Source organism: Equus quagga, chromosome 11 (assembly GCF_021613505.1).
Source record: "Equus quagga isolate Etosha38 chromosome 11, UCLA_HA_Equagga_1.0, whole genome shotgun sequence".
In the NCBI taxonomy this organism is placed as follows: Eukaryota; Metazoa; Chordata; class Mammalia; order Perissodactyla; family Equidae; genus Equus; species Equus quagga.
In genome coordinates, this window is record NC_060277.1 from 104294889 (window position 1) to 104311341 (window position 16453).

Sequence of the window (16453 nt, forward strand, 5' to 3'; positions counted from 1 at the left end):
CCATTTGCTAATGAAAATATTAGAGAGTAAGAGAGAAATTATATAATTAAATACCATAGATAACTACTTGAGGGTTGTGATCTTTACAGAACATTCACCCAAACAATCTTAAAAAGTCAATCGGGTGCCAAAAAAGGATATTTAATTTTCACATCCTGGTGACTAACTATATGCAAAGATAAAAAGTTCTGCAATGGAATTTAATGTGCCACGAAGACTTCACAGAGAGCACCTGAGCCAGCAATTGAGCTTAAAAGCCTTCAAGTCAAAAACTCTCAAACTCCCTTTCCTTTCCTTGCCAAGAACCTGGGTTAATTTTCTTCTTTACTCCTCGCTTAAAAATCCCCATCTTCTATTTCTCAGGCTATTTCCTGTCACCCTCTCTGTGGAGACTTCCACAGTGGACAGTCAACCAAAACAGTGGATCAACTCGAAGAGGGAAGAATCTCTTCCTGCTCACAAACTTAAGAAAGCACTTTGTCTCATTTGTTAAAAAAATTAATTAGCACTGAATAATTCAGGCACAAAGAAAGAAGAAAACATTGTCCTCATGAATGCAATGACCTCTACCATCCTGGGAATATTTAATTGAATAGATAGAGCTGTGTGTCATATAAAGGATCTATCTGTTTGTTACAGGCAGTCAGGAAACATATTTATTGAGTGTTTTCCTACCAGGGACTGTCTTATCTACCAGGTCTTACAGGACTGAACAGAACAGACAAGAGTCCCCGTCCTCACAGAATATTTAAGGGCAACTCTGCTAATACCCCAGATACTTATTTAACAAGAAATTATATTTTTAAAGAGAATATATTGCATCGTTGAGATAAGAATAATTCTTCCTTCGCCAAGGAAAACACTACAAGAAAAAATCTTCAAGGGTTAGCTGGGAGAAAGAAAAGGGAAAGCACGCAACTGAGTACCGGCCCACTGGGAAAGCCCACATAACAGCAAGAGAAGGGACAATTTTACTGACTGGCTTCAGAACTTACCCGGGAGGCCACACTTTATCTGCAGAAGTTTCATTCTGAGAGGCATTACTGCCAGTCTGCAATGGATGCCACCGTCTGGGGCCCAAACCGGAGAGGCATCCCTCTGGTTTAAGGAGCCCCTGAAATAGCTCAGAGGGACAGTTCCAGAGCCAGAGTTCTGCCCAGCCTGCACCAGGGGAAAGGGCTTCCCTAGCCATTGACCGACATTCAAGAAAGAGCACGAGGCAGAAGGACCAGGGAGGAAAAGCCACTGAAACTATAAAGAGAGTAGACTCTCTTTACGATAGCCCCATAATACTAGACCTGAGCGCTAAAATCCCCTTTGGAATTTGATGCTTGTTGTAGACACACTCGTCTTTCGAGATATTCATCTTTTTCTTTGTTTCCAATGAGGAGAGGCCTTGCAACCTGGAGGGATTTCCCCTGCTTACCTGCCGGTTCAGCCTTATGGACAAGATGTTGCTGGAGTAGCTGTAATTACAGATCTCTGTGCCTTTCTTGAAGTGATAGACGTTCATCTGACGCGGCTTTGTATGACTCACCACCACCACCAGGCTGCTGGAGAAAAGGCGCTCCACGATGTAGACATCTGGGATTTCGTCTGGGAGGGAAAGCAGCCGAGGTTACTCGGATCTCAGGCTCCTCCACACTGAGCGCAGCTTACGCCAGTTAGTCAATGTTCTCTTGGTCTTGCTGACTGTGTGCCCTCCACCAACATGAGTTTGCCATGATTTTTTTTCCTCTACAGTGAAGCTTTAACCGTTTCCCAAGGTAGCAATTCCAAAGCCCTTTAAAATATCTCAAGTAAAGAAAATGCTAGTGACTAGAACACAAAGTCAGATTTCCAGAGCTTTCCTGGATGCTGTCTGTGTGGTGGAATCACCCCTCCAAGGCCCTAGGGTGCCACTGTTGGCTCTGTAAAACGTACTCGGAAGGTTTGGACAACCTCAATCTACCCTTTCTCTGTGAGAGGTTTCTTTTTTTAAAAAATTTTTTTAATTTAATTTAACTTTTTCCCCTAAAGCACCCAGGGCATGGTAGTATATCCCAGTTGTAAGTCCTTCTGGTTCTTCTACGTGAGCCACTGCCACAGCATGGCAACTAATAGACAGGTGGTAGGGTTCCATGACCTGGAGGCAAAACTGGGCCATCTGGGTGGGGAGAGTGCTGAACTTTAACCACCAACCCATCAGGGCTGGCCTCTCTGGGAGGTTTCAAAGGAGTGACTGTTGGGAGCCTCTGCTTTCAGAATCCTTCTTGTCCCTGGGAGATACAGGTACTGCCATGGGGGGTGGCAGTGACATAGTTAAATCTGTCCCCCCCTCCCCTTTTTGCTGTGCTCCTTGACCCTCTCTGGAATCCCTTTCCTGTTGAAAACAATCTGGACATCCGTGTTATGACCGGGGAAGTACTCTGGAACTCAGGAAGATGGTATATTAGTAAGGGTCCTGAGCACTCACAGGTGGAGGCCTCATGTCCTTCTGAGAACATTCTTTCCATATATGTGCCTTTTTTGTGCTTGGGAAAGTCCCATAGGGAACAACATAGGACAGATACAGAACAAAATATTCACGAAAATGATCTAATAAAAAAATCTTACAAATAAATTAGGAACCCAATATATTATTTACCAAAACACTTTCTTTCCAGGAAATCCAAAAATTGTGTATTCATCACTATATGATGGCATAAATTATTACCGTGAGAAAATAAGAGTCACATTCCTAAACTAAATTTTTAAAAATATTCACTAGAAGTACTTTAACACCTTTGGTACAGACTATGCAAATGGAATGGTGTTGCTTTATTAAAACAAAGGAAATACTTCCATGACTGAATGAATGTTACCAATATTCTACAGTGCCAATATAATGCCATAAGTGACCTTTTTGGCTTGACAATTATAAAAATTGATGACTGTGAAAGAAGCATATGAAAAAGTATCAACAATAGGGTTTCAAACAAAGGATTTCTTAATACAAAAAGAAAATGTTACCTAAGCTATTGCCAAATCTTATTAAGTGCTTTGCTGTGGTTTTTTTAAAGCAAGCGGAGGCAAGGATTTGTATTCAAATCTAAAAAATACTGACTCCTCAAATTTGACGGTTAAGGGAGGGACACGCAGAAAGTTCTGGAGCACCACAGATTAAAGTCTAGAGGAAGGATTTGGTGTCCCTGAGATCTCACACACACACACACACTTACTGCTGCCATGGACTTGGTCCAGTTGCTCCACGGAACTCAAAGAAAACAGCTTATAACCGGCTTTGGTTCCAATTGCTAGGGATCTGTGGAAGATAACGACAGCATGGCAATGACAACAGGTACTATCTTCTAACCACAAAGCTGCCTGAAGACAGACACCCTCTTTCCATCTGGCCTCAGAGGGGACAAACACACACCCTCAGGAGCTTTGATGCTTGATAACTTTCTAACTGGCGAGGCATGTCTTGTCAGGTGGGCAGGTACTGTAAAAGGAAAAGGTCAAAGACGTGAAATGGCTAAGAGACCTGAAAATGTATGGGCTCTATCATCAAAGGAAATGTCAAACCTACTAGAGCCCATGCGTTCTCAAATAGACAGAAATAGGAAAAATAGAAAGTTTAACCATATTCATTATAGCGCCACCCCAAACATAGTTAGGGGTCTTTTGGTTGTTTGAGAGGTAGTTTACCCAGAGGTAAATTATTTTTTATTTTCTTGATGACTTTTTTGGCTTAGAAAATACACAATCATAGTAGGTAAAATTTAATACATGTTTCCTTTCATCGCTTCCATGAAAATATCCTGGCTACTTCATATCAGTAGCTCTCATCCCTAGAGGAACATTAGACTCACTTGGAAAGTTTTCAAAAAATACTCATGACCGTCTACCCCTGCTCACCCAACCCTGAGCTTTTTATTTAATTGGATTTTTTTTTTCAAGTTCAAGTATTCTAGTGTGCAGCCAGAATTGAGAACTCTGCTTTATTCTCTGTTCCACAAAGCTAGCATCACAACCAACAAATAAGACCAAACGAAACACTTATCTGAGACAATGTGGGCTAAAAAAAAAAATCTTGTTTTCTTAACTTTTCACTTTTCAACCAATAGATGAAGACAGAGTGTGAACCCAGGTTTCCCTGGCCTCAGGATGAAATCAGCGAGTCAATTTTGTTCAGCGGCTTGGCATCCCTGTCTGGCTCTCTCCTTCTTTGCCCCCCACACTTAAGTGATGAACAACTCTTACACAGAGCACACTCAGAAGAAGAAGTCTGACCCTGAGCATTTCCATCCTGGGAAAATGGATGTCGGAGATAATGGACTCTGAAATGGTCCCTGTGGGCCTAAAAATTAGTCCAACTTCCTCATTTAAAACAAATATATGAAAAGCTGAGATTTGTTCTTCACAGGAAAGCATATGCTAAAATAAGCAGCTTACTGCCACAACCTTTGGTCGCCAGAGCTCTGGTTTCACTAGCCTAAAAAAGAGAAGGTCACATGATTTCCCTGGGATCTTTTTTTTCTACCCAAACGTTAGTTCTTCTCTGGGACACAGGGAGAGGCGACTACAGTCAACTTTTCCTCAGCGAGGTAGCTGCTTCTCCAGTCTGCTGAGCGGCTAAGCTGGTGTGGCAGATATTTGCATAAGAGCAGCAGTGCACTTAGAACTGGGTTTGGCATCCCGAACCACAGCGTCAGTGATGACAAACTGCACTGGAAAGGCACTGCAGCCTCTTAAAACTTCAAAATATACTCTGTAGGGATGACTATTTTTAAACTTTTCACATAAATATTAATGCATTTAGTTATAAACCGAGGTCTCGAAAGCTTGCAAGGGGAAAAAATACTGTAACTAGAGTCTTATTAAGCAAAAGTGCTGGCAATTTAAGGTAATTTTCAAACATAAGCCTTGCTCCTGGAACAGAAGAATTTTATATATGAGAAAATGGTGGCGTGATCACTATTATGTTTTGAATGATTGATCAATGGCTACCAAAGACTGAATCAAGGGATTCAGACTTAGACCTTATTTTATCCATAAGGCCTTTCTGAAGAAAAAAAAAATTCTCATTACCTCTCACAGAAATAGCGTTTGGGACAAATACACATCACTAATCAAATGAAAAAATGTACTGAGAGTGTTTAGCACAGTGCCAAGCACGAAGTGTGAGTGAAGGAGACTGGCGAGGTTTAGCTGTCTTCATTCACCTTCTGCAGAAATCCTGGCTCCCAAACTCAGCCTACACTTATAGAAAAAGACACACTGATACTCCTAAATGGATTCAGTAAGGGGCTTGCCTTATTTTAAAATCCAATGTCATGTCCTCTGTGATGCAAAGCAACTGGCTGTGACAAAAACTTTTATTTATAGGTGAGACAGAGCTGCCCAGCAGAACCTTCATCCAAGAAAACAGAACTGACAGTAGGGACTAAGGAAATTAACTTTCAAAGCACCCTACGGTTTTGAAAATAACATTCTTATCCAATTGCTACAGAAACCTAGGACTTAACTAGAGTGAAAATTAACAGCACTTAAAAAAAACTAATAAAGCAGAATTTACAACATTTACTATCAGTAAGCAAACCAACTCCCCTCCCCTCCTTAACCTGTGTTCAGTTGGGAAGGAAAACACCCAGGCATTTCAACAGCCAGCCCCTCTTGCAAAATGTTTCTTACAAAACATCAGAATTTTATCTAGACCATCATTTTTGTCAACTTTGGGTCTCAACCCATGAGTGGATCCTAAAAACAATTCAGTGAGTCACAAACAGCTTTAAAGGAAAGGAAATAGAAAATATCAGAGGGTTTTGCATATAACAAAGGTAAACACCATTTTGTGACTGGCTTTTCAGTGATATTATACGATATGGATACCGGGCAATGTTGCTACACGTATTTCTCATTGTGGGTTGCAGTCAAGGAAAGCTTGAAAGTCACTCATCAAACTAAGCTGTCCAGCTATCCGATTACACAGTTTTTTTTTTTTTTGAACAAAGGCATATTGTTTGGCATAGGGTGTTTTTAAACAGAAACACAAAAGGAATGGAAGCCAGAGTTGCTTATGGTACATGATGGCCTTAATTACAGGACCGAATGTTCAATATTAGCATAGCCCAGTCCCTGGCAGCCAAAGTCTGAAGCCGACTTCAAACAAGGAACACAAGAGAAACTGGTACATCAGGAAGTGGGAAACTGGGAAGTGGTCATCCCTGCCTGATGCTCTGGGTGCACATTCCAAACAGATTATTCCATAGGGTTCCCCAGGGCTGGCGTCCCACAATTCCAAAAGAGAGAAGGAAACAGGCTTCTCAGCGACGGAATCTTCCAGATGTCTGAAACACAGTTCAGTAACTGCGAGCTCTCTGGCCAAAGTCCAAATGTGAACATCAAGGTGAAACATTAAAAAGCCACTCAAAAAGCAACAGGGTGGAGCTCATGCTTCTCGAAGAAGGCAGCCTGGGCCCGGCAAAGGGCTCTTGGACTCCAAGAAGGAGACTCTGCCTCGCTGAGTGGGCTATGTGACAACACGCTGAGAGCAATGGAAAGGTTTCTGACATCCAGAGCGGGCAGGCGAGATGCCCAGCGCTGGGGCTGGGACAGGGGCCGGCCCTGGGTAGGCCGCGGGGATAGGCTGCCTCTTTGTCCGAGGCCCTGCCCAAATGCCACGTTGAGATGCTCAAGGACAAATGGGAAAGTTTTTCCTGTACTCCCATCTTCCTGGGCCCCATCTACCTCGTCTTGGGTCAACTGGCAACTTCCCCCTCCCTTCCCATTTCCTTTGTTTTGGTCACTGCCCCTCCTTCCCCAGACCCCCACTTTGGTCACTCGTCCCTTCCCCCTCTTCCTTAGCCTTCTCCAGCCCCACTCCCCTTGCTAACTCCCTCCCTTCACCCTCGACCGGCCCTCCTGGCTCTCCGCCGGCACCGGGGGTGGGGGCTGGGGAGGGGGAAGGAGCGGGGGGCTCCCAAGACCCGAACCCGTCGGGGTAGCCATCGGCTGTCCCGTCGACGGCCTCTTGGGGCGTCGGCCCGCGCCTCTTGCTACAAGTTGCCGACAGGACAACACCCCTGGTCGCGACATTTTTGTCCCCAACCTCCCGGCCAGGTTGGCGCTGCGGCTTACGTGCAGTCCTGGTTGAAAGAGAAGCAGCTGAGCGCCGCCTTGACCCCGCCCGGGGGGCTATCCGCGGCCTCGGCTTCCATCGGCGACTCGACCCGGGGAAGCCGCAACTCCGAGCCGGCGACAGCCACCTCAGCAGCCCGCTGGCGCCGGCTCCGCGGGCCGGGTCGCCGGCCCCCCTCCGCCCTAGCCCCGCCCCGTCCCCGCTTCGCTCCACCCCTCCTCGCTCCGCCCCGCCCCTCCTGCCAGCCCCCACGGAGCTGAGCAGCCTAGAGGGCGGGGCCCCCACCGCCGGCCGCTATTGGCCATGAACCCCTGCCGGCGGCGCTCCCTTGGCCAATTGGCGACGGCTGTGGGCGGAACCTCCCTGCTGGCGACCCGCCCCCAGCTCCGTGACGCGACTCACCATTGGGCGAAGGCGCGTGACGCAGACGCTGCAGGCCACGTGGTGGTGTTTTCATTGCCTCAGCTGCCCGGCGAAGCCAGAGAAGGGAAGCACGAGTGCAGCTTGGCCCGGACCTGCTAGCTCCAATCCTGCATCTGAGTCGCGGCTGCCGCAGAAACGGGACAGGCAGACGCGCTCGTTACCACCCCACCCAAAGCCCCGTCATGTGTGACTTTCTATTCAACCTACAGAGTTTAGTAGGAAGCGTTAGACACCGGAGCCCCACCCTTTTATAGAGTCTTCAAGCTACTTTGAGAAAAGTTTCTAAAACAAGGATGCATAGGCCAGATAGGAAGTTATCTTTACAATTGCCCTGCCTTTGAGAACTCTTACTACATGCCAAGCACTGTATTAACTGTGTGTATTATCTCATTGAATTCTTATAAAACTTTATAGGGAAAGTATAATTATGCCCAATTTAAAGAATCGGCAAGTGAAGCTTGGAACTGCTACAATCTGTCTACAATAACACAATAAATAGTAGAATGTGGATTTGTCTCCTTTCAAGACCCGTGCACCCAATGACTCTGCTAGACAGTGTTTGGCAAACCCTGTTTGATCTGTAACTGAAAAAATAAAAGAACATGTGTATAGGATGATGGCTTTATGAAAGGGATGAAGTCTTGAAGACAACACAATTCAAAACTCCCACAGTTTGGGATGAATCCTGACAAGAGTCTCTCTGCCCAAGCTAAATGCATGTTGCCATGGAGACTTACCCACACAGCTGATGAATCAGTAGCTCTGTTAGCTTTGGATTTATATAATTCCTGATGAGTTTTTAATTCATGCTTTTCAAATTTTGAGTTGAAAGGATATTTTAATTATTTTATACCACAGCATTTCAAATTGGCGTAATTCAAATTTATCTATTTTGTGACAAGGCTATATATATGTATATAGGAAACTTGGACCTACAATGGATGAGTGATGAGGACTATTTTACTTCAGCTTTTCTGGTTGGATTTTCAGTTTTGGTTTTCTGAAATGCAAATATAACAGTTTCTTCTCTCACTGCTATTATTCATTCTCTAAACTGATGTAAAAATAGTTCAGCTCATAGATGAACAGATGTTGATTATTCTTCACTTGGTTGTGGAGTGTTGTATAAACCATCTCTGGTGAGAAGAGCTGCTGTCTGGTTGCTTTAACTGCATCGTTTTTGTAACCTTTCAGATCAAAAGTGCTTCTCCTCCCCACTCCCAGCTCAGCCAAATGCCGCAGTCCTTTCTATTCTGTTTAGAAAGCCAATGGTCTGGCATGCTAGGTGTTAGGTGGTTGGGAGAATTTCATAAAGTGCACAATAAGGTTTTTAAAGTGGAAGTTGTTACAGCCAAGGGTTTGGACTTTGTGGGGTAGAGTTGGGAGCTGGTGTTAGTTTTTGAGTAGGAGTGTTTTAAGATAAAAGCAACGTTTTAAGCAGATAAGCTCGGTCAGGGTGTGCAGAACAGATTAGAAGGAGGGAAAGCCTATACTAATGTGAAATTCAAGGAGTGAAGGGAGGTGAGACACTACATTATTGGATGGCAGCAATGCCAGAGATGTTAGGACAAACCCAAGAGAGATTCTTTTTTATTGAAATGTATTTGACATACAACTTTGTGTAAATTTAAGGTTTACAACATATTTATTTGATACATTTATATATTGTAATATGATTGCCACTGTAGTGATAATTAGCACCTCGATCACGTCACACCAGGAAATATTTTGAGGCAATGCTGTCCAATAGAAAGATAATGTGAGCCACAGATATGAACTCCAAATGTAATTTTAAATTTTCTAGAAGCCACGTTAAAAAAGGTAAAAAGAAATGGGCAAATTAATTTTAATAATATATTTAAACCATGTCAAAAATAGCATTTTAATAGGTAATCAATGTAAAATTATTAATCCACTAGTTTCGACTATTATTTTTTTAGCATAAGTATTTAAAACCCAGTGTGTTTTTCTCACTTACAGCCTATCTCAATTTGTACTAGCCACATTTTAAGTGCTCATGTGGCTGGTAGATATCTTCTTGCTCGGTGGAGTTTTGAGAGAATAAACCACAGGGTACGGTGGCCGATGGGGAGGGGGCGTGGCGGGGAAGAAGAGGGAAGAGTCAAAGCTGATTCCATGGTTAGGAAAGGGGAAGTCCTTTGCACTGTTTTCAGAAACCGGATGTTTGGCCAGGTATTTAGGAAGATGCATTTAGTTTCAGACATGTTAAGGTGGCAGAAGTGAATGCTCATTGGAACTGTTTCAGACCTAGAGATGTAGGCAGGGAGAAAACAGATCATCTTCCCAGCTCTACCCTTCCTGTGAATGATCCCTCTTGTATGTTTCTTTCTGGGTTAATGGTCCACCATCCACCACTACCCATGTGGAAATAACGTCCCAGGGCTGCCTCCCCTGGTTTTATTTTTCCCAAGACAATACTGAAATCTGTATTTTTATATAAATTTATATTTGTAGAAATCTATTTTTATTTTATATAAACCTCTATTTTTATGTAAAAAGTTAAAATGTTGACAACTAATTCTTACTTTTAAAAAACACGATGTGGGCCAAACTAAATACATCAGCTGGCTGGATGTGGTTTGTGGAGGGCCAGTTTGTGACCTCTGTTAGAGGCATGAGCAGACTCTTTGAGAGGCTCCACCCTGGAACAAAGAATTCTCAGAAGTCCATTTGTATAAAAAGCCAAGGAAAAGGTTATAAATCAGTTCAGAGGTCTAAATTCATTTCATGTCAAGCTGATCATTCTATGGGAGAGGAAACTCCTGATTTGAATGTTGGGCTTATGGCATCCTAGTCCTTCCATGTTCTTGGAACGGAAATTGCAATGTGAAATAACAGAAGTAAAGGATATCTGGAGCAAGGAGGGAACACAGCACTTTACCACACTGGGAACAAGATTTCAGCTTTCTCTCCTTCTTCCAGTTGAAATTCCTAAGTGTCTATGTTTTCCCAGACAAAATGTCCATTATTTCTAGGGAAACAGTAAATCAATGAAATCTGGAAGAATAAAGCCGAGCTCTGGGAATCAAGCATCCTTGGTAATACAAAGTGGCAGGCCACAATTCAGCTAATGGGAAGGCTTCCTATTTGTGTAACAATGAGGTTGTAATTTTAAAATGGTGATTAGGGCATGCACAGGGCATTAACAGGGGAAGTTGGAAATGAGACATCCTGTCTGATGCAACCTTCATGTCACCCAATATGGTTGCCCATAACACCCAACTGTCTATAATTAGAGTAACTACTAGGTGAGAAAATACCACTCTTGTCCTCTTCTTTTTATAAAAGCCATTCTATTTTTATAAAATCAAGTCACAGGAAACAATCTCCTTTTTCTTCTCTGATATGTTTCAACACACTCAGAACATGACCTGGGAAAGAGGAGAGTCATAATGGACAAGTGTATGGTAGAACTTTGAGAAAAGAGTAAAGGAGCATGGTTCTGGGGACAATATAGAATAGGTAAGACTTAGGGGTTGGGGAGAAGGAAGGATGATGTGTCACAATGCGCAGGAAGCTCAAGGAGCCAGCTAGATGGTTCTAGAGTAGGAGGGGAGGGGTTGAACTGTAGGGTGATTTCTGGAAAAGGAGATGATTGAGTTGGCAAACAGAAAGTCCCCAGCCAGAGGTATGGCTGGGCAGCAGACACATCTGGGCTTTTTTGTTACTAATCATAGGCACCGTCTGTGTGGAAGAGTGTGGTGGCAGTGCATGAACAGTCCCTATTATGTGTCCCCAGAGAGGAACCATTATTTCTGGCTTTCTTGATTAAAAAAGGAGGGCAGGGAGCAAAACCCAACAACCATTCTAATATTCCTTGGCTTATATATTTCCTCTCAAGAGTAAGAAACAATGATATTTCACTAAAGAGTGAACTGATGTCTTCGTCTTCATCTTCTCCCCCGTCTGTCTCATTTTTGCTTCCAGAATTATCTTCCTAAAACACCAAGGCAAATCACAAATTCTCCACAAATACTTGCTGATGGGCTGAGATTCATGAAGACGTTAGCGTTCCACGTGTGCATTTGCAGACAGACCTGGAGCTAAGGGTCTATTATTGAAGACCATGTAGAAAGGTTCAATCACGGAATTTTTGTTCCCTGGAACATCTTAAGACCAGCCAAGATGACAGAGAAGGGTTAATCAGGCCAGCCAATCACCCTGACTTTGGTGTTAGAGTATATATGTAAGTGATGTCTAGAAATAGAAAACAAAACTCTATAGAAAGCTTGGCTTGAAGCCTCATACATCTTCTCATTGAATGCTCACTACGTCTGTCCTGTCCAGGAGATTTTATCCCCATTACACAGCTGTGTAAACCAAGGTTGAGAGAGATTGGATAAGTTGCTAAAGGTCCCAGGGCAGTTTGTGATGGAGATGTAGTTTGCACTCAGTCCCCTCCACCAGATTTCCAGGTTGCCATTCCATGCTGCCTCTCAGACTGCTGTGGCTCAAGGCTAGGAATAGAATTGGCATCCTAACCTGTCCTCTATCCTACAAAGGGACAGGGATGCAAGGGTAGAGCAAAAGTGGCAGCACCGTGCCCAGAAGGCCAAGGTCAAGTCCAATGGGGAGTCCTGCAGCTTTTCAACGGGGGCCAAAGCTTTCTTACATTTGCCAGGGGTACTACTAGAAGTATTTAAAAACATCTTTTGCTCCCAAGCAAAGGGTTAACCTGTGCTCATGGTTGGGGGTGGCCAATTGATAGTGGTGCTGTAGACTCCGGGTTTCCTCCCGATCTAGAGCCATGGCATAGGGAGTAGTAACTATTCCTTGGAATTTTTCATCTCTGGGATCAGTGATTTTAAAGGCCTTAGGGGAGCCTGGGAGAGTGCGCAGAATCCCGCGATTCTTGGTGAACAGTGCCATCTAGTGATCTGCGGTAATTATTCAGGCTGGAGTGAGAAGATAGGAGAGCTGATCCTTACGCCCTGGCAGGGTCGTCCCCCAGGCTCCCCATGTGTTCTTCCACAACCTCTTTACTGTCTATACGTGGAAAACACAGAGGCCTCCCTCACCACTTCCTCTGCTCGGGGAGAAGTTTGGAAGGGGTTTGCTTAGTCACTCATTTGACAAGTTTGTATCACGTGCCTTTTATGCACCTGCCGTAGTTCCAGGTCCCGGGGAGGCACCGTGGGAGAAAATAAATAAACATCCCAGCCCACATGCGCAGAGAGACCATAAACGGGGACAATAAAATGGACAGTATCTTAGCTGGCGACGAGTGCTAAGAAGAAAGAATAATGAAAGGGCATTCGGAAGTGTTGGGGGCAGGGTAGGTTTTATAGAGAGTGGGCAGGGAAGTCCTCACTGGAAGCTTGCACTTGAACGACCTGAAGGAGAGGAAGGAGCAGGTTATGCAGCAGTGTGGGGAACGGCATTCCTGGCTGAAGGAACACAAGCGCCTGTGAAACACGGAGGAGGCCAGGTGGCTGGACCAGAGAGAGGAGGGGGCAGAATAAATAGGAAAAGAGGTCAGAATGGTAATGCTGCGGGGTGGGAGGGATGAGAAACCACTGGACGTTTTGGCTTATATTTGAATAGAATCACTCAGGCAGCTGTGTTGAGAATAAACTGATGGTGTCTTGGGGAGATTCAAAATTCACTTTAGCACATTAAAAGCTCCAGAAAGCCCAGAATTATATTTATTTAACATTGTTTAATGAGTACCTTCCAGGCTTATTTTCATCTCTTTCTTCCAGGAACACCCACTAACTTCTTGTCGGATCTGAGAGAGTGAATCAGCCCTGATAAGCTGACTGTGAAGTTCCCGACGGTCATAAACAGGGCCAGCGCAAGGCCAACAGAAAATAGTGTTTTTCCCAACGCCACACCACAGCTGCAGAATGACTAACAGTGAGTGACTGATTCTTTCTTGTCAGTGCCTCCCCTAGACTGTCCCCATTCCTCCCACCTCCTGAACTAAGATTTCTGAGATACTCGATGATCAAACCGCCTGCTTCATGTCCAGATCCAACCCTGGCTTGATTCCAGTTTCTCTTACCCTTCCCGCCTTAGAATCACTCAGCACAAACTCAAACCTGACAAAAAGCCCCTTCCCACAGCCTCTTACTGAGACACCCCATGGTTCACTGGGTGTTCACAGTGCCTCTCTGCAGTGAGTTAATAAAGCTAACATTGATTGGCTGAAGCTGGTGATCTTTACTTATAATTGTCATCAGCCATGAGTGTTTTGTAGAACAAAGTTTAAGAAAAGCTGGACAAAATGATTACTTCCTATTATAAAATTCTGTGAATCTAAAGCTGAGACATTGCACCCCACCTAAAATGTTTTGTGTACCAATTAGAAAACAGCGTATGATCATCGAAAGGGGTGAGGACTGTATTTTGTTTTTAAAATAGGAGGTGTGCATTATTTTTATAAATTGATCTTGTTTGTCTAGTCCCTCCTGATGCTAATATTTTTGGCTGAACATTTGGCCGTGGGCCCACTTGGTTTGGTTGGGGCTTCTTGCCCTTCCCTCCCGCCCTGGGCCTCCCTGGATTTTTCAGGCAAGGTGCAGATGTCTGGAGAAAAACCAGTTTGGTTCTAGGCAAAATCATGTGTATTTCCTCAGCACTCTTGAGTTGTAGCAAGCACGTAAGCAATGGCAATCCACTAGATAGACTTGCCTCTTAGAAAGCCCGTGGTGGCAGCGGAAGTAGAGGATGCAGAGGAGAGGTGGGTAAGTAGAGGCAGAGACGAGGTGGGAGGGTAGAGATTATTAGACCTGAACTCAGGTGATGGCTGGGGCATGGGGGTGGAAGCTATAGACTCATGGGCCTATTAGATGTGGGAACGGGAAGAAACAGGTCAACATGTAGAGTGGCTGTCGAGTGTAACTAGTTTCCTCAGGCCTCGCTGACTTCTTAGTGGAAATGAGGTTGTGTCATCAGTTCTCCAAATTTCCCTGGGTCTCACCCCTACCTTCACTAGGACACCCCGTTCCCTTCAAAGCCTTCCCCAGGAATGACTGGAAGTCCTTGGAAATGCCTCACACGTGCAGGGACCTGCCTTTTTGGGTATGAGCACGTGCATGTTTGTTCCTGCCCCTGGAGGCCCTTGAGGATGAGGCTTCATTAATGCCAGGACTGCTGGTGTCCGCTGTGGTGACACCTAAGTGTTTTGTTCCCAATACTTTTCTGCTTTCATTGAAATGATCATTTATGTTGCCTCTGACTTTATGTTAATGTGGTGAATTACACTGAACAATTTTTTTATGGAGGTGAAATTCATATAAAATTCACCTTTTGTTTGTTTGCAGCACCATGTATTATCTGGTCGTAGTATGTGGGTACATTAATAGGTATTGATTTAACACCACTGTGACCTCTCTTAAAACAGAGCAACCCAAAAACAAAACTTCAAAATGTGCAAGAGCAATAAATATCAAACTTTCTGATCTAAAACGTATAAATATAAAGTATCAGTCATTTCTGGAAACATCTTAAGAAAATTTAGCAACCACGTGTCGAAGGGTAGATTTCGGGAGATATCACCTCAGTCCGGAACAATTATCTTTCTGTGTTTTACCAACCCGTGTTTGCATATGCTGAACAGCCTGGAGTCCTTGGCATGCGGATGAAAGCCCTTCTTTTTACAAGAGGAAATCTCAAGCATGCCAGCACTGGTGAGCCTGAACATGCCAATGTCTTTATGCTTTCATTAACAAACAATGTCAATAGCCTCGGGTGACGTGAGCTGATAGGAACAGTGTGAAGACCGACTCTGGATAAGAAGGCAGTTTTAGGTCAGGGATTCATCCCAGAGCGAGGAGATTGTGTTGATCCTGAACATGGCATAACTCTTCTACATTCTCCATGTCGCAGCAGTCAAGTTCTGCAGACCGCTTTGGCGCAATTATGTGGGTAATAGTGAATTCATTATGCATGAGTTTTCCACAGAATATTTCATGGGTTTCTGTTCCTCTCACTGTATTAGATTCTGCCTGCTGCAGAAGTTTGCGGCCAAGATCTTTTGATAAAAACTACACATCGCAGCACTTTAACCACTAAATTCCGAACAGCATTTGGAGTAGTAGCTGCTTTTAAGGCCATATTTACAGGAGGAGAGTGGCTAGCATAAGTGATTGCATCACTTTTGTTGGGCTGATCTGCAAATACATTCAGCAAGGAATTGTTCTGGTGTGTGGAATAGCAGGACACAGCGGTCCAAGAGCGCTGGAGGCTCCTGGCTTTGCATCTGACCTCAGGCTAATTCTTGCTTCTTAAATTGATCTTTGAAAAACAGAAACTGCTCCCACTCAGCTGCTACTGGCCCATTTGAACGATCTGCATCCCTTCTGTCTCCCTCAATCTCTGATGCTCCAGTTTTTTGAGAATTTCGGCTTTAAATTTGATTTTGCTTGCAAATCTTCTGGGTATTTCATGTTATGTTTCCTTCTTCAATTCATCTGTCCTTAGGAATGCAATCTCTTTCAGTTTCTCCATAATATCCTGCTTTTCAGGTACTACACACTGCTGGTAATTTTGATGGCTGGGAAGCTTTTCTACAAAGAAGGTATAGGTTGATTATAAAGAAAAAAGGCATTTCCAAGTTTCCTTCTTCCAAATATACAGCTGCCGTCCTCTCCGTTTCTACTCTGTATCTCAAAGAGCCGATGAACTGGCGGTAAATGGCCGCTTCATGTTGTTTTGTCTGCAACATAAAGGTGTTCACTGTTTCTTCTCAATTCCTTCACCATGCTATTTCAATCTAACCAGAAATACAGTGGACCATAAGAATCAGATTACAGGTTTACTATAAAAGGCTATAACTCCTGAACAGCCAGATGGAAGAGATGCATAGGGCAAGGCACGCGGGAAGGGGTGCAGAGTTTCCATGCCCTCTCCACACGCCACTCTCTCAGCTCCTCCACATGTTCACCCACTCGGGAGCTCCAAAAT

The 16453-nt window shown here is 44.1% G+C and overlaps 1 protein-coding gene and 1 pseudogene across 3 annotated transcripts in view; both read right to left on the reverse strand.

The window, feature by feature from the left end:
* The window catches only part of WIPI1 (WD repeat domain, phosphoinositide interacting 1), a 32559-nt gene extending 25294 nt beyond the window's left edge, over window positions 1–7265 (reverse strand). For all 3 annotated transcript variants that reach the window (XR_006890652.1, XM_046675997.1, XM_046675998.1), the window contains exons 1-3: window positions 7102–7265; window positions 3201–3283; window positions 1427–1596 (exon numbers count right to left, since the gene is read on the reverse strand). Coding sequence is in view for 2 of the 3 variants with exons in the window: in XM_046675997.1 (XP_046531953.1) it covers window positions 1427–1596; window positions 3201–3283; window positions 7102–7181 (333 nt within the window). In the remaining variant the exon portion in view is untranslated. The remainder of the gene's footprint in view (window positions 1–1426; window positions 1597–3200; window positions 3284–7101) is intronic.
* A 7782-nt stretch (window positions 7266–15047) lies between these two features.
* Window positions 15048–16214, reverse strand: LOC124247258 (AMSH-like protease; annotated as a pseudogene).
* Window positions 16215–16453: the final 239 nt, after the last annotated feature.